We start from the raw sequence: 26,619 nt of genomic DNA, 5'->3' as shown, positions 1-26,619 counted from the left end.
ATTAAAATGAGGTTTGGATTAGCCTGTCTTGAGGACTCCTTTATGATTACATTAAGCCTTTAAAAAACTGCTATTTGACACAAGGCAAAGCAGTTCGGTTTCTTGCATAAACGTATTGATTACAGATTCTGGTGTGTTTTTTTTAAACCCAGATTTTAAAATTCTTTTTTCTCAAGAGTTATTAGTTACTTGGTTCTGTCTGTTGAGATTTTCATAATTTCATATGTAAGAAAATTCTACTGGTCTTGTCCCAAAGACAGAATAATTTTATTTGTGTTAATCTGTGGGTCTTTATTACATTTCTTTACTACAGCTAAAAAGTGAATCAGTCTTCTTATTCGTCTCTCTTGCCTAATACTGGCCACCTTTAGTCCATTTTGCACACTGAAGTCAGAGTGGTCTTTTTTTATTTGCTGTTTTAACCACTTACATTTTAATGTGGTTTGTTATATAATAATACACAATTGAAACAGGCTCCTGTAGCCAAAGATGGGACAATTTGAACATCAAAAAGTATAATGTCTGGTTCCAAACACATCAAATACATTAAAATCCATGAGTTCATTAATGAGATCTTTAAATAAAAGCTCATTGGTCATTTTTGGAATTTGCTAGAGCACTAACTTATTATTCTGAAAATTGGTAAATAAAGGAAAACATCAAGCAGATATCCTATACCATCTTGCTTTTCCCATACAAATTGTTTTCTAGGATAACCAAATAGTTGCTGAAGGAAATTTCATATTGTTCCCCCATCCTTATTGATATATAATTGACATACAATATTGTGTAAGTTTAAGGAATACAATATGTTGATTTGATACATTTATATATCACAAAATGATTACCACCATAGCATTAGCTAACACCTCCATCCCATCACATAATTACCATTTCTTTTTTGTGGTGAGAACATTTAAGATCAACATTCTAGTATATGATACAGTATTATTAGCTATAATCCTCATACTTTACATTAGATCCCCAGACCTTGTTAATCTTTTAACTGGAAGTTCACACCCTTTGACCAAGATCTGCCCATTTCCACCACCCTTCAACCCTTGGTAACCGCCACTCTACTCTCTGTTTCTCTGAGTCTGGCTTACATATAAGTGATATCACACAGTATTTGTCTTTCTCTGTCTGATTTACTTGACTTAGCATAATGCTCTCAAGTTTCATCCAAGTTGTCGCAAACAGCAGGATTTCCTTTTTTCTCATGGCTGAATAATATTCCATTGTATGTATGTATATTCCATTATATGTATATATTCCATAATAATATTCCATTATACATGTATATATATATATACATACCACATCTTTATCCATTCATCCATTGATGGACACTTACCTTGTTTCCGTATCTTGGCTATTGTGAATAATGCTGCAATGAACATGGGAGTGTGGATATCTCTATGAAATCCTGATCTCAATTCCTTTGGATATATACCCATGAATGGAATTGCTGGATCATGTCTTGGCCTACCCCTCCAGCCTCAGCATTCACCTCTGCTCTCCTCTGACACTCTGGCACTATATATTCCAACTACCTTAATCTTTCAATCCTGAAGTTCACTATACTCGTTTCTACCTTAGGGCCATCAGACTTGCAGTTCCTTTGATGTAAAAGACTGTTACTCTCTCCTTTTCTGCTTGTAAATTTCCGTATTTATTTCAGCTCTTAGCTAAAATATCACTTACTCAGATACATCATCCCTGACCTACTTTCTACTTTCTAACACAAACAGCAAGGTGACGGCCATCTAAAATGTGCTTGTAAACTACTATGTAGTACTTTCCATGCTTTTTATTTATAGTATTCATTATAGTTTATTTGATTATTTTGTAATTGTCTCTGCCATCTAAATTTCATAAGTGTTTTGGTCTTCATTGTTAATTCTAGTGCATAGCATACTGAATAAAAATTTATCTTAACTTCATATACTTTTTTCCATTGATAGGGGTTTTTTTTTTTTACTGAGAAGGAAGCTTTCTTCTTTTATCTGAAAGCTTAATATAGGAATTATTGGCTGACTAAAGTTTTACTGTCGTACGAAGCTCTAGATTTCCTTCAGTGAAGAGTTTGGTTCTAGATATGATGGATCCTTTTTATGAACTGACTCCTCAGGGAAACAGATTAGTTAATGTTGCACAGTATTAAACATATAAAACAAATGAAACCAAATAAACTCAATATCTACTGCTTGGCAAAATTTAACTAGTTAAATTTTTTTGTTCTTTTTATGCTAATAACTATTTTGATCTTTAACATGAAACTGTTATAACACTAAACATGTGAATACATAAAATATAATATTAACCAAAGGCCAATAATGGCATGATTTATGGTGTGTTGGCTACTCTACTTCAGTGCATAGAGTGTAAATTTGACAATTTCATCCCCCTTGGTGACTGGAGAGAAGAGGATTGTCAAATTTGAAGTTACAACTACAAAGGCTCTTTGGTGGTGGTAAAAGGGACTTGTCAGGTAACAAATCTGCCTCATTTGGTGAACAGGGTCGGTGAGGGATCATTTTAGATGAGAGCAGTAACAATTTCTCCAAAGAGTGCCAGAATTAACCCTTGAGGGTATATTCATTTTTGCCTGTCCCACATAAACTTGGAAAACTTAAAAGTGACTAAGTCTGACAAACAGAATTATTTGCAAACAATGGCTGCATTCTCTGAGAAAAAGAATAATCATCAGTAAATATTTATTGATCTTTATATGTAAATGATACGACCTTTCATGGGCTTATATTTTTTACCTTGACATGAAGGTAAAAAATGTTCTGAAATTGTTTTAAAGTGTTTATGTATAGCATTGGATGTTAAATTCATGTCACAGACAATAAGTACTATAGGAGCTTTAACTTTCATTTTTCATTTTTGTCAATATTTTAGTTCAAATTATATTATTTTTAGGTTTCACATAATTTTTTCAGTCACAGATCTCATGGCCTCTGCTGCTTTTAGTACTTTGGAAATGACACTAAATAAGCTTTAAGGTGGCTCTTTATTCCTTTAACATAAATAAAAGGATAATTACAGTACCTCTGTCTTTGGAAATTATGCAGAACTAAATTTTTCTCATGTGGATACTACTAAGAAAACACTTTCCATGATCATACCTTTTAATTGTTTACTTTACATTTAGTTTGAATTATTAAAGTTAATTTTAAGTAATATATGTAATTGTATGCATTAAAATCAATATTCTGTTATCAGAAATTGAGTTCTGATTTTCTCTGGTAAAAAAATTTTATTCATATATGTGCACACATGTTATGTGTGTATATGTGTGTGTGTGTGAGATAAGACAAAAGAAAGCCTTTTCTTATCATTAATTACAGGCTTTCCTTTGGCAGGGCTGCCTAGCAACACAGCTGTTCTATGGGAAAATTGTTGGTGATAATGGAGTGAATTTAATGTTCTCAGCCACACTCTGGGTCATAACCCATTTATTGGGTTTTGTGACTAGACTACAAAATTAGAAGGTGTGTGGCATGCTATGTCTATATATAGATGAGAAAACCTCCAGTAATCCCTCTTTAAGGAAAATCTGGGCCTGTGTTACAAGGATACACAGGCACTGCTCCCGAGTGACTCATGTTGGTAACCTAAATTTTATAGGCAACAATAATGAATATTATAGAAATAATGTTTGAGTAAGAAGTCAATTTTTTAATAATCCAAAGTTTAGTTAGTTTTTATCTTGCATGGAATTCTTAAAAATACTTAGTGATGTTGAAAGTTTTACATTATGTCAGAGTTTTAAAATGTGTTTAAATAGAAGACACCCTTTATTCCATGGAAGTAAATTGCATAGTTTGACAATATCATTTTTGGGTTCCAGTACTTAATGGTATCATGACAACCTACAAGAGTTAACTTATTGTCCAAAGAGTATAAAATATCCATAGGGAAGAATTCCTATTTAGTAAAGTGAAGACGTGGAATTTATTCTTTCTGTTGTGCAAGAAATCCTCTATCATGTGCTTGGTTTATCTAGCATATGCTCAGTAGCAGTACTGACATATTAAAGAATGCCATAGTTACTGATATTTTAATGCCATTGCATGGGTTTAAGAAAGGCCCAGATGCAGTCAGATATCCTTTATTCACATATCCATTTAGTCAAAGTATTCAGAGTCTGTTCTGATACTGGCACTGTTTTAGGTGCTGCACAAGAAGATGTTTATTAAGCTCACATTTGATTGGAAAATGAGGAGAAAAGCAAATAGATAGTTATAATACAATTTGATAAAGGCTCTGATAGAGGTTTATGTAATGTTCCATGCAAATACAATTAAAAGGGAAATAAATTCTGGGAGTAGTACAGTTTTAGCACTGGCTTCAGAATAGAAATGCTATAAGAAATGTTTGGTTCTTAAAGGCAAGGAATTAGGAAGAGAATGGGAAAAACAAAAATAGACATGAACCTTGTGCATGCTGTGATTGGTGAGGAGAGACTAGCGTAGCATAGCAGTGAACAGCTCCAGCAGTTCAGGTTAGAGTTAATGAGCACCTGATACAGAGCAAAGTCTGTGTAAATAGACAAGAGAGAACAAATGTGAAAGACATGTTAGTTCCATGACCTATTGTTATAATCACTTCCTCTTGAATACTTGTTCAGCTCCCTTGCCCTTCTTCTGCTTTCTAATAGTAATTACTTGATAAAACCTTAACTCTAGTTAAATACAATTCTCCACCAATTCTGTGGCTGCAGTGTGCATTTGAACACAGCTGGAGAAAAACATGCAGCCATGATTAGTGGTTTTACTTTAAATTCATGACTGCTAACCTCAACAGAGTCCTTAGTTCTGCCCAGCCATTCCTCTTCATTTCCCTAGTCCGATCATTCATCCATTCTCCTAGATGGCTTTTCACACCTCCTCTTTCTTCAGACCTCCACCTCTTCTCTCTCAGCTGATGACTTAGAGTCCTGTTTCTGAAAAAAATAAAAGCTCTACGAAAAGAAGCCGCACATACTCTCAGCACCACATGTACTCCACCTACCTGCATCTGCACCTGTATACTCAGCTTTCATTTCCTGTTATTATGGGTAAACTGGCCTTGCTTTTATTTATGATAAAGCCAATCCCTCCATTTGGACACTAAAACTCATCTCCCCTTGGTACTCAAAGGCAGTGCAATTGCTGGTTTTTCCATTGTCAATTTTTCCATCTCTATTGGATCACTCCTCTCAGTATACAAATAGGCTGTCATTCCTCTCATCTGGAAAGCAAAGCAAAATAAACAAAAATATTTCTTAATCCCATATCCCTTCTAGCTACTGCCCCATTCCTCTGTTCCCTTATTCAGCAAAACTGTTTTAAAAATCTGTGGATATTGTTTCTAATTCCTATCCTCCTAGTCTTTCTTGAACCCTCCTTAATCAGACTTTTTTTGCCCAACTGCTCCACTACCGTCACAAGTGACGTTGTATTGCTGAATCCAATGGTCAGTTCCCACTTCACATCCTACTTTATCTGTTTGGTCATTCGGTTAATCCTGCCTTCTCCTTTATTTTCTTTACTTGGCTTCTAAGATATCATGCTTTCTGGTTTCCTTCTATCTTACTAGCTGGCATTCTCATTCACCTTTGCTGTTTCTCCTCATCTCCCTGTCCTACCCTAGAGTACCCCAAAGATAAGTCCTTAGACCTCTTTTTTCTTTTCCTGCCCTTGCCATTGGTGATCTCATCTATTCTCGTGGCTTTAAATACCTCTTATACACTGACAAATCTCAATTTTATATCTTTTTCTAGACCTCTCCCTTCGAACATCTTATTGCTCAGGCTCATTTCCTGACCACTTTTAGGTACCTATTTAAAATAGCAAAATTCTCCCACTATATACATGTGCATGTGCACATGCATTATTCCTGTGTCTGCATTATTTTTCTCCATAGCACTTAACCCCATATGACATATGATATATTTTGCTTTTCCCCCCTTATCTCCCTTTACAAAAACATAAACACTATGAGGACAGGGATTTGGGGGTTTTTTTGTTGATAGCTGTATTCTCAATGCCTAGAACAATGCCTGCCACACAGTGGGTGTTCAGTAAAGACTTGTGGGAAGGAGGGAAGATGGGAGGGAGGGAAAGAAGGAAGGAGTTATCAAAGGTGGAATAAGGGAGGATTTTGGAGACTGGCTAAATATGCAGGTTGAGAGAGATGGAAGAATCAAGAATGACTGAGTTTTTAGGCTTTGGATAGTTACAAGCACGATGATACTGGAATTAAGATTAGAAGCACAGGAAGGATATATAGGTTGGAAGTCAGAGGGACAGACAAAGGAAGGATTTTAAAAGTTTATTTTTCTCCATAAGAATGTGGTGAGAAGATGAGAGCCCATGCCTAAGCAAGAAACTAGACTGGAGAAAAGGTTTTGGTTTTTTATTTTTCTCCCAGTATTCTCTAATCATTGCAGGTGTGATCATCAGCACTATCTTTGTCGTTTATTTATGGAGAGCTTTAGGTGCCAGGATCTGCTCTAGACGCTTCCTGGGTTTTATATCTAAGTCTTACAACAAGCTGTAAGGTAGCCTTATTCCCATTTTACAGATGAAGAAGCAGAGGCTCAGAGCCCCAGCTCAGACAGCTGCCAGAACTCCAGGCCAGTCTGTCCAATTTTCAAGCCCTGTAAGCCACATTGCCCTTTAATTTATGGAAATTTATATCAGGGCAGAGTGTTTCCAAAAGTCATTCTTAAAAATTTATCATTTGAAATTCTCCAAATTGCTTTGGATAAAAATGCAAGAGCACCACAAATGAAAAAATTGTGTAATAGTTGAAGTTAAAGTGATTGTCCAATTGATAGCCATCATTTCTTACATACTTTTTATTAATAACTAATTTATTTCTCAGAAACATTCACCATAAATATATTTTCAAGAGACTAAAGAAGGCTATAGGCCCAAGTAAATCTTTTGCAGCTATATGCAGACAGTTTAGGTATAATTCTGCTGTGTAAACCATAATTTAGACTTACACATCCAATTTCTTACAGTTCTTCTAAATAAAGTAAGTCACTACCATGTATAACCTCATCTTCATAAAGATCAATTTTTTACTTAGTAAGTAATCAAAGTTAAATTTTCTAGTTAACTGATTGAAATTGTCATCTTCATATAATCATAACATTTTCTAGCAAATTTACAGTTGGACTATCGCTTCCTTCTGGATACAAAATTGGAGTGTCGGAAGTTAAAACAACAACTCAGGTTAGAGTAGGAGTTGGCAGCTCTTTGCTTGCATGCTGGAGTGGCATCCTAGTACATAATGTCTGACATACCACCTCTGGCATTGTCACCTTACAGTCACCAATGTTCTCTTTAGAGCAGTCTCAGATAGCTTGTCTTCTCTAGGGCAACAGGGGCTCGAGAAGCACAGAGCTTGTCCTAACATGGCTATGTTCCCGTTAGCCTACTACGGGAAAGTAAGTACAAACATTTCTTTAGGAATTGTTTCCCCTCTAGGCAATCATAGAAAGATATTTACAAGAATATTTTTCTTTTGCATCATTTTGCTTTAATTGTATTAGTTTATTAGTAGTTGTATTCATTTATTATTTTATTAGTTGTATTACTTTATTAGTTATATTAATTGTATTAGTTTGTTATTGCTGCTATAACAAAGTACCACAAATTTAGTGGCTTAAGACAAGAAATGTATATTCTCCTACAGTCTGAAGATCAGAAGTCTGAAATGGGTTTCAGTGGGCTATAATCAAAGTGCTGTCAAGGCTGTGTTCCTTCTGGAGGCTCTGGAGTAGAATACGTCACCTTCCTTTTCCAGCTTCCAGAATACACCTGCATTCCTTGGCTCATGTTTCCTTTCTTCATCTTCAAAGCCAGCAGATGACATTTTCAAATCTCTATCTGACTCTGACCTCTCTCTTTCATTTATAAGGATTCTTGTGATTACATTGGACCTAACAAGATAACCTAAAATAATCTCCTCATCTAAAGATCTTTAACTGAATCACATCTGTAAAATTCCTTGTCGTGTAAGGTGGCATGTCCGCGGGTCCCAGGGATTGAGATGTGGGCATTTTTAGGGACTGTTATTCTCCCGCCACAGTGGTACAGGAAGGTTTGACAAGAGAAAAGATTAATAGTATTTACTCATCGGATAACACTTTATAGATTTAGATTTTTTTAGAACCTAATGATTTTACTCAATTATTGACAAATATTCATCACATTTATAGGTCTAAAAATAAAAATATGATTATGATCATTTCACCATATATACAAATATCAAATCATCATATTGTACACCTGAAACTAATATAATGTTATATGTCAATTATATCTCAATTAAAAAATGATATGAGGGGCTGGCCCAGGGGGGTAGTGGTTACGTTTGCGCACTCCACTTCAGTGACCTGTAGTTCACAAGTTCGGATCCTGGGCACAGACCTAGTACCTCTTGTCAAGCCACACTGTGGCAGCATCCCACATAAAATAGAAGAAGATTGGCACAGATGTTGGTTCAGCAACAGTCTTCCTCAAGCAAATATAGGGGGATTGACAACAGATGTTAGCTCAGAGCCAACCTTCCTCACACACACACAAAATATATATGATTATATCAATAGATGGCCAAAACATATTTGAGACTGTATTTAATAACATCTATTTTTTTGTTGTTGAGGTTGTGATAGTTTACAACATTGTGAAATTTCAGTTTTACATTATTATTTGTCAGTCATCTTATAGGTGTGCCCCTTCACCCTTTGTGCCCACACCCCACCCCCCTTCCCCCGGTAAACACTGAATAGTTCTCTTTGTCCATATGTTTGTTTGTCTTCCACATATGAGTGAAATCATACAGTGTTTGTCTTTCTCTGTCTTATTTCGCTTAACATAACACCCTCAAGGTCCATCCATGTCGTTGTGACTGGGACAATTTTGTCATTTTTTGTAGCTGAGTAGTATTCCATTGTATATATATATACCACATGTTCTTTATCCAGCCATCAGTCAATAGGCACTTAGGTTGCTTCCATGTCTTGACTATTGTGAATAGTGCTGCAGTAAACATAGGGGTGTATAAGTCTCTTTGAATTGCTGATTTCAAGTTCTTTGGATAAATACCCAGTAGTGGGATGGCTGGGTCATATGGTATTTCTATTTTAGTTTTTTGAGAAATCTCCATTCTGTTTTCCATAGTGGTTGAAACAGTTTGCATTCCCACCAGCAGGGTATGAGGGTTCCCTTTTCTCCACAACCTCTCCAACATTTGTTATTTTCTGTCTTGGTTATTATAGCCATTTTAACTGGTATAAGGTGATATCTTAGTGTAGTTTTGATTTATGTTTCCCTGATATCAGTAATGTTGAGCATCTTTTCATGTGCCCATTGGCCATCTGTATATCTTCTTTGGAGAAATGTCTGTTCATATCCTCTGCCCATTTTTTGATTGGGTTGTTTGATTTTTTGTTGTTGAGTCGTATGAGTTCTTTATATCTTACGGAGATTAACCCTTTGCCAGATACATGATTTGCAAATATTTTTTTCCCAGTTGGTGGATTGTCAACATCTATTTTTTTAAATTGTGGTAAAAAAAAACATAAAATTTACTATCTTAACTATTTTTAAGTGTACAGCTCAGTAGTGTTAAGTATATTCTCATTGTTATGAAACCTAACGTGCTTTTTTTGCACTAACTGTGCACTAGAATGGAAGTATATTTTTTGCCATATACATAATGTTTTTGTGAAATCAACATTTGCCATCTTAATGTAGATTAATGTTACTTAATGTTGAAATACTAGAGATATTCCCACTAAAACAAGCAAAGAATATGAGTCATTTTGGAATTTCTAGCCAATGAATAAGATAAGAAAAATAAGAGTTATAGATATCAGAAAGGATACAAAATTATTGTCAAGTATAGGTAAATAAAAATTCAAGGGAATTAACTGAAAACCATTAGAACTAATAAGATAATTCAGTTAAATGCCTGTTTACCAAATAAAGTATTAAAATCATCTACTCTTTTAAATTTGAGAAATAATCATTTAGAATATATAATGGAAAATTAATAGCCAGGCAACATAAGGGATTGAGCTTACCCATATAGCCCACTTTCTACTACAAACATAAAGAAATACTAAATAAAAGATAACAAAAAATGTGAATACATAGCCAAATATTCATCACATTTTTCAATGCACATACCCTTTGACTGGGCGATTCTATTTCTATGTATTTGTCCTACAGAGATTTTCATATATGTGTGAAATTACACAGTAAAAGGCTAATTATTTTGGCATTGTCAGAAATAGGATAGAGTGAAAATTATTTAAATGTTTGTATGTAGGGAACTAACCCATTAAATAAATTTTAGTGTATACCCACAATGAAATACGATGTAGTCCTTAAAATGAAGCAGTTCTATATAAACCAGCAGTATATTCAGATATACTGGTATGAAAAGATCTCTAAAGTACATTATTAAGTTAAAAAAAAAAATCAGATACTGAACATGGTGTATGGTGTCCTACCATTTGAGCTGAAACTGCTATTGTCAAGGTCACCAATAACTAAATCCAATGACCACAGCTCAATCCTCCCCTTAATTGATCTCTCAACAGCATATGACCTAGTTATGCCCTTTCTTCAATTGCTTTTAAGACACCACACTGTGGTTCTTCTCTTACTTTACTGGTCACCAGAGGCAAATTCAGCATTTTGAGAACCTAAAACTTATACAATTTTGGAGGGCCTCTTTAAGAAAGACAATATAATATTACAAACACAAAATCAGTTAAATACAAAATCAAAAACATGTATAATTGTTGAGAATAAGGAGAAAAATCATAACAAGTTATTAGAACCATAAGAAATTCAGGTCCCTTTTTTCTGAGACCCTATTAGGCAGTTTCCTAGAAATGCATATATGGAAATGCTTTCTGATTACAACCTGACTTCTTCTCATTACTTACAATACACCATCTCCCAGAAGTTCTCAGCACTCAGAGGGACCCATGCTAATGAGGGGTGCTAAAGGCCCTTCATTAGCATCATGGGAAATCAACCTCTCTGGGTTACTCCTCAGTCTCCATGACTGGTTTGTTCCCTTCTGCCTAATATCTTAATGTTAGAGTGTCACAGGTCTCAGTTCTTGGTCTTCTTTTCTCCAGTTACCCTCACCCACATGGTGATTTCACCAAGGTCACCTATCTTATGGCTTTCATTACCATCTGTACGTTGATAATTTCCAAATTTGTATCTTCAGTCCAAACGTTTCTCTCGTACTCCAGACTATTATCTCCAACTGCCTATTCAACATCTCCATTTAGATAATTTGCAGATATCTCAAACTTAGTATATTGAAACTGAGCCCCTGATCTCACTCTCAGAATTCTTCCACTCAGCTTTCCCTGTCTCAGTTGATGGTAACTCCATCTTTTCACTTATTCAGAATCAAGTGCCCTTCCACTTAGCATCATTCTTGATTCTTAGCTTTCTTTCACACACACCATCCAATCAGTTAGTAAAATCCTCTTGGACCTTTACATTATATTTATAATTTGACCATTTTCCCCACTTTCACTGTGTTGCAAGATGAGTTCCCAGGGAAGCAGACTCAGATGGAGATCAGTATGCCAAAGATTTATTAGGAAGTGCTCTTTGGATCAACACCTGTAGAAGGGCAGTGAATGAAGCACGATTGAGCAGAGGGAGAAGTCTAGCTGCAATTCGTTGTAAGTGGAAGTTAATGCTGCGGAGAGATCTGAAGATGGGATGAACCCTCACACCTGTCCTGAGATGGGGGTAAGAGGGTCGGACCTTTAAGTCATGCATCAGTCATCATTGACTGTGGGCCATTCCAGAAAAAGGGCGTGATCCTTGAACAAAACAGCTCTCTTCAGCAGACGCCTTCCCTGAAAGGAGCTGACTGCTGAGGGCAGCACTACCAACATCTGTAATAAGTCCTTTATTCCTGAAGAGGGATCCGGGTGGCACATCCCAGTGCTCACCACACACTGCTACCTGGTCCAAGCCACTATCAAGTCTCCTAAAGGGTCTCCCTGCTTCTGCCCTTGCCCCTCATGGCCAATTCTCTTCACAGTGGCTAGAATGATCCTTATAAAATATAAGTGATATCATTTTGCTCCTGTGCTGAAAACCCTGCAGTGGCTCTCATTTCACTCCCAATAAAAGCCAGTGTCCTGACAATGGCCTGCAATGCCTTGCATAATTTGGCCTCTCTTTACCTCTCTCATATCTCTTCCCACTCTTCTGCTCCAGCCACGCTTGTTTTCATGCTGTTCCTCCATCAGGCATACTCCTGCTATAGTGCCTTTGCATTGTTGGTTCTTCTGCCTGGAATGCTCTTCCCCCCAGATATCTATATATGTTAACTTTTTCAAGTCCTTTTAGGTCTTTGATTAGATGTTTCCTTCTTGGTGCAGCCTACCTTGACCACTGTCTTTAAAATGCCAACCACTCTTCCCTGTTTCCTCTTTATTTTTATTCCCATAGCACTTACAACATAATATACTATATAATGTAACTATTTATAATGTTTGCTGTTTATTACCCCCTGCTATAATTAAGCTCCACAAGGGAGGTTTTTGTTTGTTTGTCTGCTGCTGCTGCTAGTCCAGCCCTGATTTCGTGCCCCTCTTCTGTTTACTGGGCTTCTGCCTTTTCCTGTCATTCTCAAATTCTTTTCTCAGTAACTTTTTTTTTTGGTGAGGAAGATTGGCCCTGAGCTAACATTTGTTGCCAATCTTCCTCTTTTTGCTCAAGGAAGATTGTTACTGAGCTAAACTCTGTGCCAATCTTCCTCTATTTTGTATGTAGGATGCCACCACAGCATGGCTTGACAAGCAGTGTGTAGGTCCGTGACTGGGATCCAAACCTGCAAACCCCAGGCAGCAAAAGCAGAGAGTGTGAACTTAACCACTATGCAACCAGGCTGGCCCTCAGTAACATCTTTTGAATGCCAGATCTTCTAATAGCAGGACTCAGATTTCCTGTCACTAATCACCTTTCCAGGGATTGGCTCCCTGCCTCCAAATTCCAGGCAAGTGTCAGCAATCCACTTCCTCCTAATGGACATCCTTGATTCTGACTTTCGGCCCTACCTATCCATCGCCAGGAAGTGTTGCCACACTTTACCTGCTGGTCAGTACAACTAGCTTCTAACCTGTAATGGGTTGCTGCTTATTCTATTGCTGCTCCCATCCCTTCTAGATACCACGAATTGCCTTCCCTCCCACCCGGACATGAGCATTGGCTTAGTGCGGCATCCCAGCAATGAGTCTAGTTCCAGTTTCTGGCACTTCCCATATTGCTCTATGCCACTGTAGCTACCCAGGGCCGCTCCTATACATTTCTCATCTTGTTCAATTTCTCCAAGCTGTTTCTCTTTTCCAGATAGAAGGAACAATAAAAGAGTCAGCTGGTAGTTAGTGACTTGCATTTTCTGCTGTTGTTCAAAGTTTAGGTGGCCACCAGTGAGAAATCTTTGGATGAACGTTGGCCATCACACTTGGCATCCACTGTGATACTCACCATAGGTGTACCAATAGAGAGCACTCTACCCACTGAGAGCGCAGCATTGAACTTGAAAGATTTTACCCCAGTGCCTCCCAAGCAGGAAATCGCATTGAATTATCTGTCATAAAATGGTGCTTAATTGTTTCTTTTTTCCAATGTTATACGCAGGTATTACTTTGTTTTTCCCGGGATACATCTGTGTTGGGTCACTTTGCGTACAACAGTGCTTCACCACCGAAATCATACATAAGAGGTAAAATTTTAGTAGCAAAGGAAGTATTCTTTAAGACTTACATAATCATCCCAAGGCTGTTATATTTTATAGCATATATTGGTGTCATCAAATATTTTATTGTAGGGGCCGGCCCTGAGGCCGAGTAGTTAAGTTCCCACGCTCCACTTCGGTGGCCCAGGGTTTCACTGGTTCAGATTCTGGGTGCTGACATGGCACCACTCATCAGGCCATGCTGAGGCGGCATCCCACATGCCACAACCAGAAGGACCCACGATGGAAATATACAACTATGTACTGGGGGGATTTGGGGAGAAAAAAGCAGGAAAAAAAAAGATTGGCAACAGTTGTTAGCTCAGGTGCCAATCTTTAAAAAAAAAAAAGAGGAAGATTGGCAACACATGTTAGCTCAGGGCCAATCTTCCTCACACACAAAAACATTTTATTGTAAATTAATATGATTTCTCTCAGATTATTGTAACCATCCCTTCACTACCACTTCAGTCAGTCCCCAGGCAGTCTATCACAAATTGCAGGAAAGTGGTTCCCAAAAGCAGCATTTAAAGTTACCTTTTTCATCTCTTCTATTTGCTCTCTCCTCTTTTGCTGTTTTTGTCGTATCTCTTGACTTTTAATTTCCCTTCTATGAGTTTATCACATGAATTGGCTTTTTCTACTTTTTTTTACTTTCTATGTTCCTTCTCTCAAAATTTTCTGCCACACTTAAAATTTCCATAATTTATATGCTTTTAGTTGTCTAATTTCTATTTCAATGCTTTCTTCTCTCCTTTATCAGTAGCTGCCTACAAGATATCACTATTTCAGTATCCTGCTGTCACCTGACAACTGACCTAATTTCAGCTGGACGCCTTTCCTAGTTTCTCCTTTGTATTAAGTGGTGAACATCCAACATTGAAAGCTTACAACCCATTGTGTATGGTTGTTCTGCTGTTCCCATAAGGAAACCTTCTCATATATCTCCTAAGTCTAACTTTCTGCCCCATTGCTCCAACCCCAGCCCTAGGACAGGCTTACGTTACCTGGTGCTGGGTTCAGGCTCCCCCGAACATGGGAGCTCTCTCGGTTCCATTTCTTCTAAATTGAACTTAGAGAAACCTTTTGTTTGCTTGTTTGTTTCTTTAATATCATCTTCTGAACAACTGATTATGCAACTTAATTATGGAATGGGCTAACATCTAAACTCAGCTGGAATTTTAAGGCGGCCTCCACCAGTTGGTCCTGTCTTAACCTAGTTAAATTTGCTTCCCTGATCTTTCCACATTACCCTGTATTCATTCTAGCCTCTATGTAGTCCCACATATGGGAAGAGTCCCAATCCTGTTCCCTAAAACTCATAGGTCCTTCAGGAACGAGCCTAATCTCACCATGTTCACCAATCTGTCATCAATTTCCCCCTCCTCTTAACCTCTAAAACAATTAAAGCCTGTGGCAGAAAGTTTAGCAAACATATCCTAATGTTTCATGTTTTATGTGGATTATAAGCCACATGGTTGAGGGACCATATCTTATATTTATTCTGTTTGCCTCTTGGCCCCTATCCCAATACTGGGTTCCTAGCAGGTATTCGCTCACATCCATCCATCCATCTATCATCTATTTTTCATTATTCCATTCTCTCCTTAGACGCAAGATCAGTGCTTGTTGTCTCCACCCTAACCTAAACTGCTCATACTTCTTATTCTTCATTTCCTCTCTGCCACTATCCCCAACAAGAACAAAAAAAATAAAGTATTTTAATTAAAAATCTTACCTTAAAGCAATAGACTTTTTATTGAGATTTTTTTATTGAGACTTTTCAGTAGACTCAAAGGTGTTAGGAAAACTGTCAAGCTGAAAGCTACCTAAAGGTATTCAGTGGAAGTGGGTAAAATTCAGAACCTCAAAAGTTTTGAGGAAAAGCTGTTTTTAGAAATTCCTTTAAACGTTTGATATGGTGAATATATTTTAATTTTCTGAGATGATTCTGATTTCAAATATTTAGCCTCATTCTCGGAGCATATGAACTGTTTTGGGATTTAGAAAATATAGTTAAAGGCATTTAATTTTTAACTTTTCAGCCCTTTCCATAAAAATATGAACTAATGAGGCATTGCAGAGCCTTGCTTTAATGAATAGATTAGACTGGTTTATAATTAGCAAAACAATTCTATGCTTGTAAATAGATACTTCTCTTCTTAAGTTCTTAAGGGTCTTGAAGACATTTGTTCTTTTAATTATTTTGTATCACTTGTCTTGTACCTAAGTTTATATTATTGACTTTGATGAAAGGGTTTGCTAATATCAAAAGATTTGCTGACGTATTTTCAAATTAATTCCATATCATGAAATGAGATGAAATTGTACTATAGCAATTTTTAAAATTGCATCAATTATTAATGCATTCACAAAATAAGTTAATTTTTAAAGTTTTGTTTATTTAATCATCCTGAAACCCTCTCTGGTTTTCTCTTATAGGAAAACTAGGACTAGAGGAATATGCTGTCTTTTATCCACCAAATGGTAAGAGTAATGCTATTGCTTCCTCTAGTGGGAAATAGGAAAATTACAACTTCTGCAATAGGAATTTGACTTTCTCATTCTCTATCTTTAAGTGGATGATAATTTATTGTCTAAAATAAACCTTCTATAGAATACCTGTTTTAGTTAACTTTTCCATGTTTGCGATAGGTTTGTGCTAAACTGTGCATACCCTCTCTGGTTTTCCTTGAGAGCAATAGTAATATTTGTGAGAAAGCTAAGTAGACTTAGGTATCTCAGTACAGGGTGCTTAGTTTTCCTTTGAAGGACACTAACTTGTCCATCCCGGACTTTCCTTTTGGCTTTATTGGAGCAGTGCTCTAATCATTTGAGTGGATTGCCTTGTGTTACACCTTATTGTTCTCATTGAAATTTGACAAGTGTAATATTTATGAAACAAAAAGATTATGAAGAAATATATCACCAAAATAATCTATTTTTATAATATAAAGTGATCAAATATATAATGACTTTGTTAGATATTAAATATTCCTTTGAGACTACTAATTTTTCAGATATGCTTCTTGGAAAAGCAATTTATAGCAGTCTTATGATGATAATATTAAGCTACATCCTGAAGAAGTTATTTTACCCCAGCAGAGTTAAGAACATGGGCTTTGTAACACAGCAGATCTGGGTGCAGATCCCGGTTCTGCCAGCTCACCCTATGATCTTGTGTAAGTTACATGACTGCCGAATTTCAGATTCATCATATACAGCATATGGATAATAGATTAAGTGAGATACAATGTGTAAAATAGCATAGTGCCTGATACATAGTGAGTGCTCAACATATGCAGCTGTTACAAGTCTGTTTAGCTTCTCTGTTGACCATCCCATCTGAAACTCAGACTTGGCTTTCATGGCGCTGTTCTCTCCCTGCACCTCTCAGTGTGGCATCCCAGGGTCTTTCATGGACCATCCACCTCTGCCCTTCTGTAGGCACCTGTGCTCTCCAGTGTCTCACCCACCCTTGTTCTGCTGCTCTTCTTTTCACACATTTTCCTACGGCTTTCCCTCTGCTTTCTTGCTTCTATCTATTTGTTAATTACTCTAAAATTCGTATGTTCAATTCTGACCTCTACAATAATTAATTCAAAGTTAACATATCTCAACCTGAACTCATTAATATATCTTTCTATGCCCACTATTCAAAAGAGAAAAAAACAAATTTAAAAACAAAAAAACCCCTCCTATTTCTCTGTCAGTTAACTGTACTCTCATCTACCCAGTAATTCAAGGCCTAAAACCTCATAGTCATCCTTGATTCCTCTCAGTCTGTACCCCTCCGCCATCTAATAAGTCACCAGAGCTGTCTAATTTTTATCTCCAAAATATATCTGGAACCCCTCTCTTCCTCACCATAGCTGCTGCCTTGCTATCTCTATGCTGTTAATTACATAACTGGTTTCTCTTCTTCCAGTCTTTTCTAGCTTTGCTCTATCTTTCACAATGCTGTCTGCATTATGCATCTAAAAGGAAAATTTGAAAATTGTCATTTTTCTCCTTAAAGTTTTCTTAATGGCTCCCCATCTCTTTACAAGTACCTCCAAGCCTCTTGTCGTGGCATACGAGGACCTCTCTTGACTCTGGCCCCTATTCAGTCTAATTTCCAGCTTCGTTTCTCACCATTTCCCGTGTCACCTTTTTTTTAATCACAGCAATATCAAACTCTTAATTCTTCACACACACACCCCCTCCACACCTGCATACTCTCACAAAAGCACTACGCGCCTTCCTCCCTCATTACCTCTCCTGTTCCCATACTTGGAATAGCCCATTCAACCTTCCTTCACTTGGCCGTCCCCAAGGCTCAGTTCAGGCAGGAGTCTTTTCAGGAAGCCTTCCCTGAATCCCCACGGTAGGTTAAGGGTGCTTTCTCTAGGCTCCCATAGCACTCAGTGTGAAAATCTTTGGTCTCTCTTATTACATTATCTTGACGTTGTTTCTTTATGCCTCATCTCTCCTCTAGATTGCAAGCTTCTTGAAATTCAGGATCATATCACTCATTTTTCTTCCTCTGGTATCTAGCACATAGAAGGAGCTTAATGGGTATTTATTTGAACTAAATTAGAAGCTTTATAATTTTAACATTTGTATATAACCTTTGTTACACCTATCTCCCCCAGAATCTTAATTTTTTGATAACTTTTTATATTTCTCTAAGAATCAGAAAATAATAAAATACCTCTGAAGAACCAAAGGAGATGTCCATGGAGTCAAATTCCTTCTCTTTATTCATGGGAGAGCTTTTCCAACTTAGTTTAGAACATATTAGCTTTTACTTAACACACATATCTAACAAACTTGGTTTACTGGTTTTTATGCCCTCTGTAAAAACAGATGCATGGAAAGAGGCTGATGGAGACAGGAAGAATGACTAACAACAAGTGAAAATCAGACAGCTCACAAAGGAAATAGAAAAACTATAAAACAGCATATAAAAGCACTCTAGCAAACCAATGCCAGACCATTTTATGTAAAAGCCAGTAATCCTATAACATTTAAAAAGGTATCACTGGGTTATAGCATATGATAATAATTTAAGACTTTTGTAATGAGCTCAAAGCACCAAGAGAAAAGTATTGCTATGATAATAATAATAACAGTAATCACAGCAGCAGCAGCAGCTAACATTTTCCAAACAGTACCATACACTAGGCAGTGTGCTAAGTACGTTACATGTATTAGTTCATTCAATCCTTACGAGAACCTTCTGAGGCAGGCACTAATATTATCCCTATTTATAGATAAAGAAGCTGAAGCACAGAGTGTTAACTTGCCCAGCTGGTAAGTAGCAAAGCCAGGCTGTGAACCCCAGCTCTTTGACTTCAGAAGCAATGTTCTTAATCACCATGCCCTACTGCCTCAGGAAATGTTATGGGGGCCCACACAGAGGGGTTTGCCTGCACCTCACTGACTTACTCTCTGTCCCTGACCAGGCAGGTCCTTACAAGGGGGCAGAGAGGTTTGCACACTCAACAACCCCCCAGCCTGTGATCACCTTTCCTAGGATGGAAATAACAGGTGATAGTGGCATCAGACACTACTTTCTCACCTCATTTACGGCCTTGTCAATGGACAGACTTTCTCTGGTAGATTCATTAAACCACTGGTAAGCAAAATTCCTGAGCTGACAGAAACTCCTGACAGGAATTTCATAAGCTTTTCTTGTTTTTATTCCTATTCAACATGTATAAGTTGTCTTTATTCATTTAATAAATACTTACGGGGCCAGCCTGGTGGCATAGTGGTTGGGTTCACATGCTCTGCTTCAGCGGCCCAGGGTTGGCAGTTTTGGATCCCGGGCACAGACCTAGCACCACTCATCAAACCATGCTGTGGCAACATCCCACATAAAATAGAGGAGGATTGGCACAGATGGCTCGGCAACAATCTTCCTCAAGCAAAAAGAGGAAAATTGACAACAGATGTTAGTTCAGGGCCAATCTTCCTCACAAAAAATAAATAAATAAATACTTATTTAGCCCTGCTCTGGCTCCGTCTTCTAAGTGAATAATCCACAGTACACAACACAGATGAAGTACCTGCTGCCAAGGACCTTACATTCTAGTGAGGGAGACATACAACGAACAAGTAAATAAATAGGCAGTGAAAATAATTTCAGAGAGCGATGAAGGGAACACTGAAAGGGAGCGAAGTTAATAGCTAGTAGATAGGGAGGGGGAGGCATGGCCATTTTAGATAAGGTGGTCAGGAAAGGTGCCTCTGAGGAGGCAGAATGTGAACAGAGACCAGAAGATGCAGAGTGAGCCACGCAAAGAAATAAGAGAAGCACTCCGGGGGGATATGCAGCATGTTTAAAGGCGTAAGAAAAGAACACACTTGATGGTTTGAAGAACAACAAGATGGCCAGTGTGACTGGTGACAGTGAGCAAAACAGAAACTTGTACAAGGTGAGGTAGGAGAGGTGGACAGGGACCAGCTCAGGTAGGGAGACAGTTGATTCAAAGTCTTGTCTTTAAATCAGTTTAAAGTAAGTCCAATATCTGGCCTTCCTCAGGGACAGTTTCTATTAATTTCCTGTTTTCCTGTGAATGGACTATACTTTCTTATTTCTTTGTATCCTTACTAATGTTTTTGTTGGTAACTGGATATCTTGAATATTATAATGTAGTAACACTGGAAATCGGATTCTCTCCCCTCCCCAGAATTTTTTGTTGTTGCTTGATTTGGGCTGTAGTTGTTTGTTTAGTGACTTTCTAAACTATTTTTGTAAAGATTGTCTTCTTTGTATTGAGTGCCCACCGAAATCTGTGTTCCATTAGCTTACTGGTTAGCTAGTGATTTGACAGAGATTTCCTTAAATGTCTGAAACAAACAAACAAAATTCTCCCAGTCTTTGCAGATTGGCTGTGTGTTGGAGTACTCCTTCAAGGCTTAGCCAGGCCATTTACGGCTCTACCTTAGCCTTCACTTCCTGCTTGCACAGAGCCCAGAGTCAGGCAGAAGTGAAAGTTTAAGGTCTACTCAGGTCTTTTCTAGATCCCCCTGAATACACAGGAGCTTTTCAAAGCTTTTATCCCTTCATGTGTCTCCCTCCCCAGCCTCTTCCTTGACAGGCTTTTCAGTCTGTCTGCTGCTTGCCCCACTGTTATCCCTTGCTGCCCCAGGTGGCTGAGGCTAGTATATTTACATTTAAATGCTTTTGATGAATGCCTCCTGACCCACCACTGCAGCCCAATTCCTCAGACTAGACAGGTCAAAATACACAACCGATCTTTTTGATTCAAGATCCATATTGTCCCCTCTGGCCCCAGCAAGCTGCACCAGGAATGTGAGCAGCTGTTTTCATAGCTGCCTCCCGGCTGGAGAGTGGAGGATGATAGGCAGATAAATTAAAACACTACAATACTCTCTTTACAAAATTCGGCAACTGCTTTCTTCATTAAGCATTTCCTTGGTTGTTGCAAGTTTTGTATTAGATTCCAGAGTTCAAAATACTGATTCTAACAGTTCTAGCCAGCTTAACCTTTACTTTAGTGGAGGGATGGAGTTTTTGGAGTTCCCTACTCCACTCTTCTCACTGACATCTCTTCTCCAATTCCTGATTAATATTTTTAAAAGGTCATCCTGACTACTGTATAGAATAAAAGTGTCACTTGGATGTAAGCTCCAAGAGAACAAAGACCTTAATAGTTTTGATGATCAACATATCTAGCATCTAGAATCACGCATGGCATTAAGTTGCTGTTCAGTAAACATTGAGTGAGTGAGGGAATGAATGTAGAAGAATATAGAGGAGCAAGAATAGAAACAAGGAGATGAGACTTATAGGAAAAATACACATAGATCTGACTCAGACAAACAAACATTCCTAATACCATTTGTTTCCTACGAGACAAGAGAAAATAATTAATTGCTAGTGAACATTAGGTAGAGGAGTTTCAGGACTCTAGAGCAGTGGTTCTCAACGAAGGGCAACTCCCCTCCACCCCTTCAAGGAGCATTTGGCAATGTCTGAAAATTTGGTTGTCACAGCCAGTGACTGGGGTACCACCAGTATCTCATAGGTAGGAGCCAGGGATACTGCTAAACATCCTATAGTGCACAGGCGAGCCTCTTACAACAAAGATTAGAAAAGGCTTTTGGAAGAAATAATGAAAATATGTTGTTTGAGATCTGCTTGTAAGTGTCAGTTTGATAAATAGCAATGTACTTTGTCATCTGTATTAATTAAATAAATTTAAAACATCTCATAATCCAAAGTTAATTTGATGTGTAACTTTAGACATAAATCAAAAACCTAATTAAAATTTTATTCAAAGTACGATTTTTAGATTTATATTTAAATATGGTTAGGTTCTGATGTTTTGGGTAATTTTAACTATGAAATAAAGTAACAAAATCATATCCTGAAGTTCTAATTCAGAAAGATAATGGAAATAGCTAGAAAACAACTTAGTCATTCTCCTAATCCCTACTCTTACTGACCTGTAGGCTACATGTGAAACGAGAATAAACAGAGGAAATGCTTATTTCAACAAATGAATTAAATAAACTGTATTAAGTAATCCCAAATGAAAGCATGTAAAAATTTGCTTTCAACTGGAGTGATGTTGAAATGAATCAGATGTGAGAGTTATGATACAACTATAAATGCTAAGTATTAATAGAGACAGTGAGGAAATGAAGGGAAAATATTTAGTAAGTGCAAAGCATGTTAATATTTGGGGTATTTTCTGAGTCATATTTACTATTTATATCTCATCCAGTTCAGGATTTATTTTTGTTGATGATGTTTACCATTCTGAGCTATGTCAAAGCCCATTAACTCATTACTTTATAAAGTTATTCCTATTGAATAGAGTAGGCAGTTAATATTTTAGACTTTCTTCAGATGGATAAGAGAAGTCTAGGATCTTAAAATAATCACTCATAGCAGTCTCATAGAGCTCTGAGGCCAGATAAGAGATGGTGTCTCAAGTAGCCTGATGCCTCTTAGAAGTATACTTTTGGATGATGGCCAAGTGGATGAAACTTGACCCTTAAAAGACTGAAGTGATGAGAGGCAAAGGGAAGGATTTTGAAAAACTGGCCAAGAACATGACAACTTCTGAGATCAAAGAAATGTTCTAGGTGATATGTGCCCTAAAGCATTAATGGATTCTTCACTGCTTCTTATGCTTCCTACTTTTGCTTGCCAGAATCTGACTTTGTCCTTCTTCAGCAGAGCAGACTATGTATCCTTTTTTGGAGTCTTAAGTCCTGGCTAATCTTGATTAAGCTGAAATGAACCCTTATTTAATACTGACAAAAAAAAGGTTTTCTTAGGTTTAAGCTGATACTTAGATGTGGTACTCTCCCTTCTGAGAGCAGAAAATAGCTACAGTTATTGCACAGCTGCTGTGTACTAAACGCTGTACTGGTGCAATTTGAATATGTTAACTCATTGGTGCTTTAGTAGCTTCAACCCAGTGAAGTTGGTCTTATTTTTCTCCATTTTCAGAAATGAAAATAGAGACTCGGAGAGTATTGATAACTTGCCTGGAGTCACACAGAATTTGAATTCATGTCTTTATGACTTCGTTGGGCATTTTTAATTTCAGTATTGAGTTATTGAGAGTCTCTTGTCCTATATGTCAATTACATATTCATAAATGAATCTTATACTTTAATATTTTATTTACAAACCTTGATTATATTTATAAATGCTCAAATTTCCATCATTAACCATTTCTATTGAGCATCGCACTTGTGGAAGACACTGTGCTGAGTGCTGAAGATAACACACGGTATGAATTGTGGCCTTGCCTCAAATAGTTTATAACCTAGGTGCTCATGGAGCAGCTAAAGATTTCAGAACTTGGAGGAAATATAGTGAAAGTGTGATTAACCACAAGTCATCTTAATACATGAACCCCTTTTTGCTGCATAGCTGTTCACTAATTCACTCACTGTAATCTTCCTGATTAAAAGTGCCTTGTCCTGAATAAGGTGTTCCTACACTTAGCAGATCCTCAATAAATATTTGTAGAAGGTGAAAATAATAATAGTATGGTCTTCATTTCTGACTACCTTAACCTGCTTGTTCAGATGTTTCTGCAGCAGCTTCACAGAAGAAGGCAAACATGTTTTTGCAGTAAGAATATAGGGATTTTTTATAATAGCAATTTGCTTTGAGATTTAGTATTTAGAAAGATATAATGTGTCCTTATATTTCTGTAAGGCATTAAAATATGCCCTCTATTTATTAACTTATTTTTCTCTCAGTTTTGCTTTCACATGTCAACACGATTATTGTAGAAAATTTAGAAAAGACAGATTTTTTCATTATTTGTTAAAAGTCTGTAATCAATAAAGAAAATAAAATGAAGCAGCAATTAGGGAAGGTAGAAAAAGATAGGTGTTCACAGGAAGAAAAAGAGACTCAACTAAAGATATAAAGAGAGAGAGAGACTTGAAGAAGAAAAATGGTCATTGGGCCCTGCTTCTAAGTGCTTCATGGAACTGGAGCCAGTGGCTACAGCATCATTGGGAATATTGACTTGAAATGTGAATCTAATCTGGTTTTGAATTTTTTCAGTTTCTAGAAAGCAAAACACCTTTAAGTTGGTAAAGAAGCTTACAATTGGAAGATCCTCATATGTCCAGTTTTCTGCGTGTCTCACAAATTTTTCTGTATTTGCTCTAGATATAATTGTTAGACATAGAATTTTAGAGTTAGATGATATTTCAGAGGCAATTGTAGTCCCTTTGCCTGACAAGCAATTACTGAAGCTCAGGAGATTCAATGACTTTCCTAAGGTTATCCAACTCGTTTGTGGTAATCCCATAATGGAATCTTGTCTCCTGACTAGAGACCAATACCTCTCTTGCTGCTTCTCTATTCATTATTTATTCATCTATCCACCCATTCATTCATTTATTCAGCAAACATGTATTCATCATGTTCATGGCATCATGAAATGAGTACAGAGATGAATAAAACACATTTCCTATCCTCTGGAGCAGTCTGCTAAACAGCTAATTATAACATAAAATATAGTGATGGAAATATGAACAAAGTGCCATCAGAACACAGAAGAATGAGCTTTTAATCATGATTAAGAGATCAGGATCTGTTTCTCTGGGGTAGTATCTGACGTTAGTAAGGTTTTGATAGGCTGAGTAGAAAACAAAAATCATTTCAGGGTATAGAATTATCAAGTTGAAAGCTACCAAAGCATGAAAGTGCATATGAGTTCTAGTGATGATAAGTAATTTAGTGTATCTATACCACAGTGGGTACAGAGTCAGGATAGTGTGACAAGGGGAAGGCAGATATATCTCAGATTGCCATCATGAATGGTTGAGACCAGGCCAAAGGTTTTGAATTTCACTCTGTAGACACTTAGCCTATATTGCAAGGCTAGAATGTGAATTCCATAAATATGGGGGAAATGTCATATTCATTTTAATATCTCCAGAGGCTACAGAGTAGGTTTTTAAATATTGGTTAATTAGATGAGTAGAAGCTCAACAAATATTTGCTGGATGGATGGATGGTCGGTGGAAAACCCTCAATAGATATAGAGGTCTTTTTCATGGTCTCTGCAGCATTTTTAGAAGATAACCTGAATTATTACAAAAGTTGGCTGGAGGGCTAAGAGTTTGGGGGAAGTGTTACCAATTAGAAGGCTTTTGCAGAACCATACGTAAGAGTTCATCAGAGCCTGAATTCAGGCCCTGGCAGTTGGGAGGAAGTGAACGGGTGAAAATGGTAGAGGTAATTCTCTAGGGCTTTGTGTATTCAAGACACAGATATTTAACGAGTACCTCTTATATTCTGGGCCCTTTCTTGCCTTTAGGGTTAGAGATAAATAAGGAATAGTTTCTGTGCTCAAGGGATTTATTTTATTGGAAAAGAGAAAAACAAAAGATATTCTAATACAGTATGATAGGAGAAGGAAAGTATCATTCACTAAGTACTGACTTTGCGTCAAGTGTTGTGCTAGGCACGTAACATACATCATCTTATTTAATCCTTACAACCTCTTTGGTGTTGTCCCCATTTTATAGGTAAAGGCAAGTCTATTCCTAACGTTTGCAGGGCCCAGGGCAGGAGTACAATTGGAAGCCCACCTATCATAAGTCTGGATATTTAGAAGTTATAAATCAAACTAATAAACTGACAAAGTCTATTCTGTTCTCTTGTCTTGATGAGTAAACTTTTATAACAATCTGGAAGGTCTGGTTCAAATTCAGAATTGTTAGACTCCTCAGCAGTCCCCAGCTTGTTGTATCCCCATCTGCTTCTCATCCATGGCTCCACCCCTCACCTGGACAGGCTTCATGCACATGCATGTGCAGGAGATGAGGAAACAGGTTAAATAACTGACCTAAGTGTACAATAACATTTAGGTATAACGGCTGAGGAAGAACTAGAAAGTAAAGATGGCTCAAAGCTTTCTTCTCTGGAGACTAAGGAGATGAGGAGTCATTTAAAGACGCAGAGAGTCCAGAAGGAGGCGCAGGATACTGGGCTTTTACTGTTTGAACACTTGATTTGTAATAATGAGAATACTGGTAGAAGGAGAGAGAAAACAAGTATGGCAGAATCTTGGCAAATAGCTATATTTAATGAGTGGGCAGAAGAGAGACCTGGCCAAAAACACAAGAAAACAAAAAACTGAGCAGCAGAAATTTCTGAGAGATGATGATCCACTTAGTATCATCTGTGCCTGGTAGGCTCAAGTTTGGGAAGACTTTCAGTTGCTTGGGGCCAGGACACACACACAGAGGAGACCCCTGGATTTAACAATCAGAAGTTGAGGTCATAGGAGTGGAACCCAGTTTACAAGGAGTCGAGGATAT

The 26,619-nt window shown here is 37.3% G+C and overlaps 1 protein-coding gene across 5 annotated transcripts in view; it reads left to right on the top strand.

The window, feature by feature from the left end:
- TBC1D19 (TBC1 domain family member 19) overlaps positions 1-26,619 on the top strand; it is a 140,733-nt gene that overhangs the window by 91,523 nt on the left and 22,591 nt on the right. For all 5 annotated transcript variants that reach the window (XM_046657312.1, XM_046657311.1, XM_046657310.1 and 2 more), the window contains 2 exons: positions 13,701-13,785; positions 16,240-16,284. In XM_046657312.1, the coding sequence (XP_046513268.1) occupies positions 13,701-13,785; positions 16,240-16,284 (130 nt within the window). The remainder of the gene's footprint in view (positions 1-13,700; positions 13,786-16,239; positions 16,285-26,619) is intronic.

This window comes from Equus quagga, chromosome 3 (genome assembly GCF_021613505.1).
Source record: "Equus quagga isolate Etosha38 chromosome 3, UCLA_HA_Equagga_1.0, whole genome shotgun sequence".
In the NCBI taxonomy this organism is placed as follows: domain Eukaryota; kingdom Metazoa; phylum Chordata; class Mammalia; order Perissodactyla; family Equidae; genus Equus; species Equus quagga.
The sequence above is the reverse complement of the archived record's forward strand: the minus strand, read 5'-3'. Positions and strand labels throughout refer to the sequence as shown.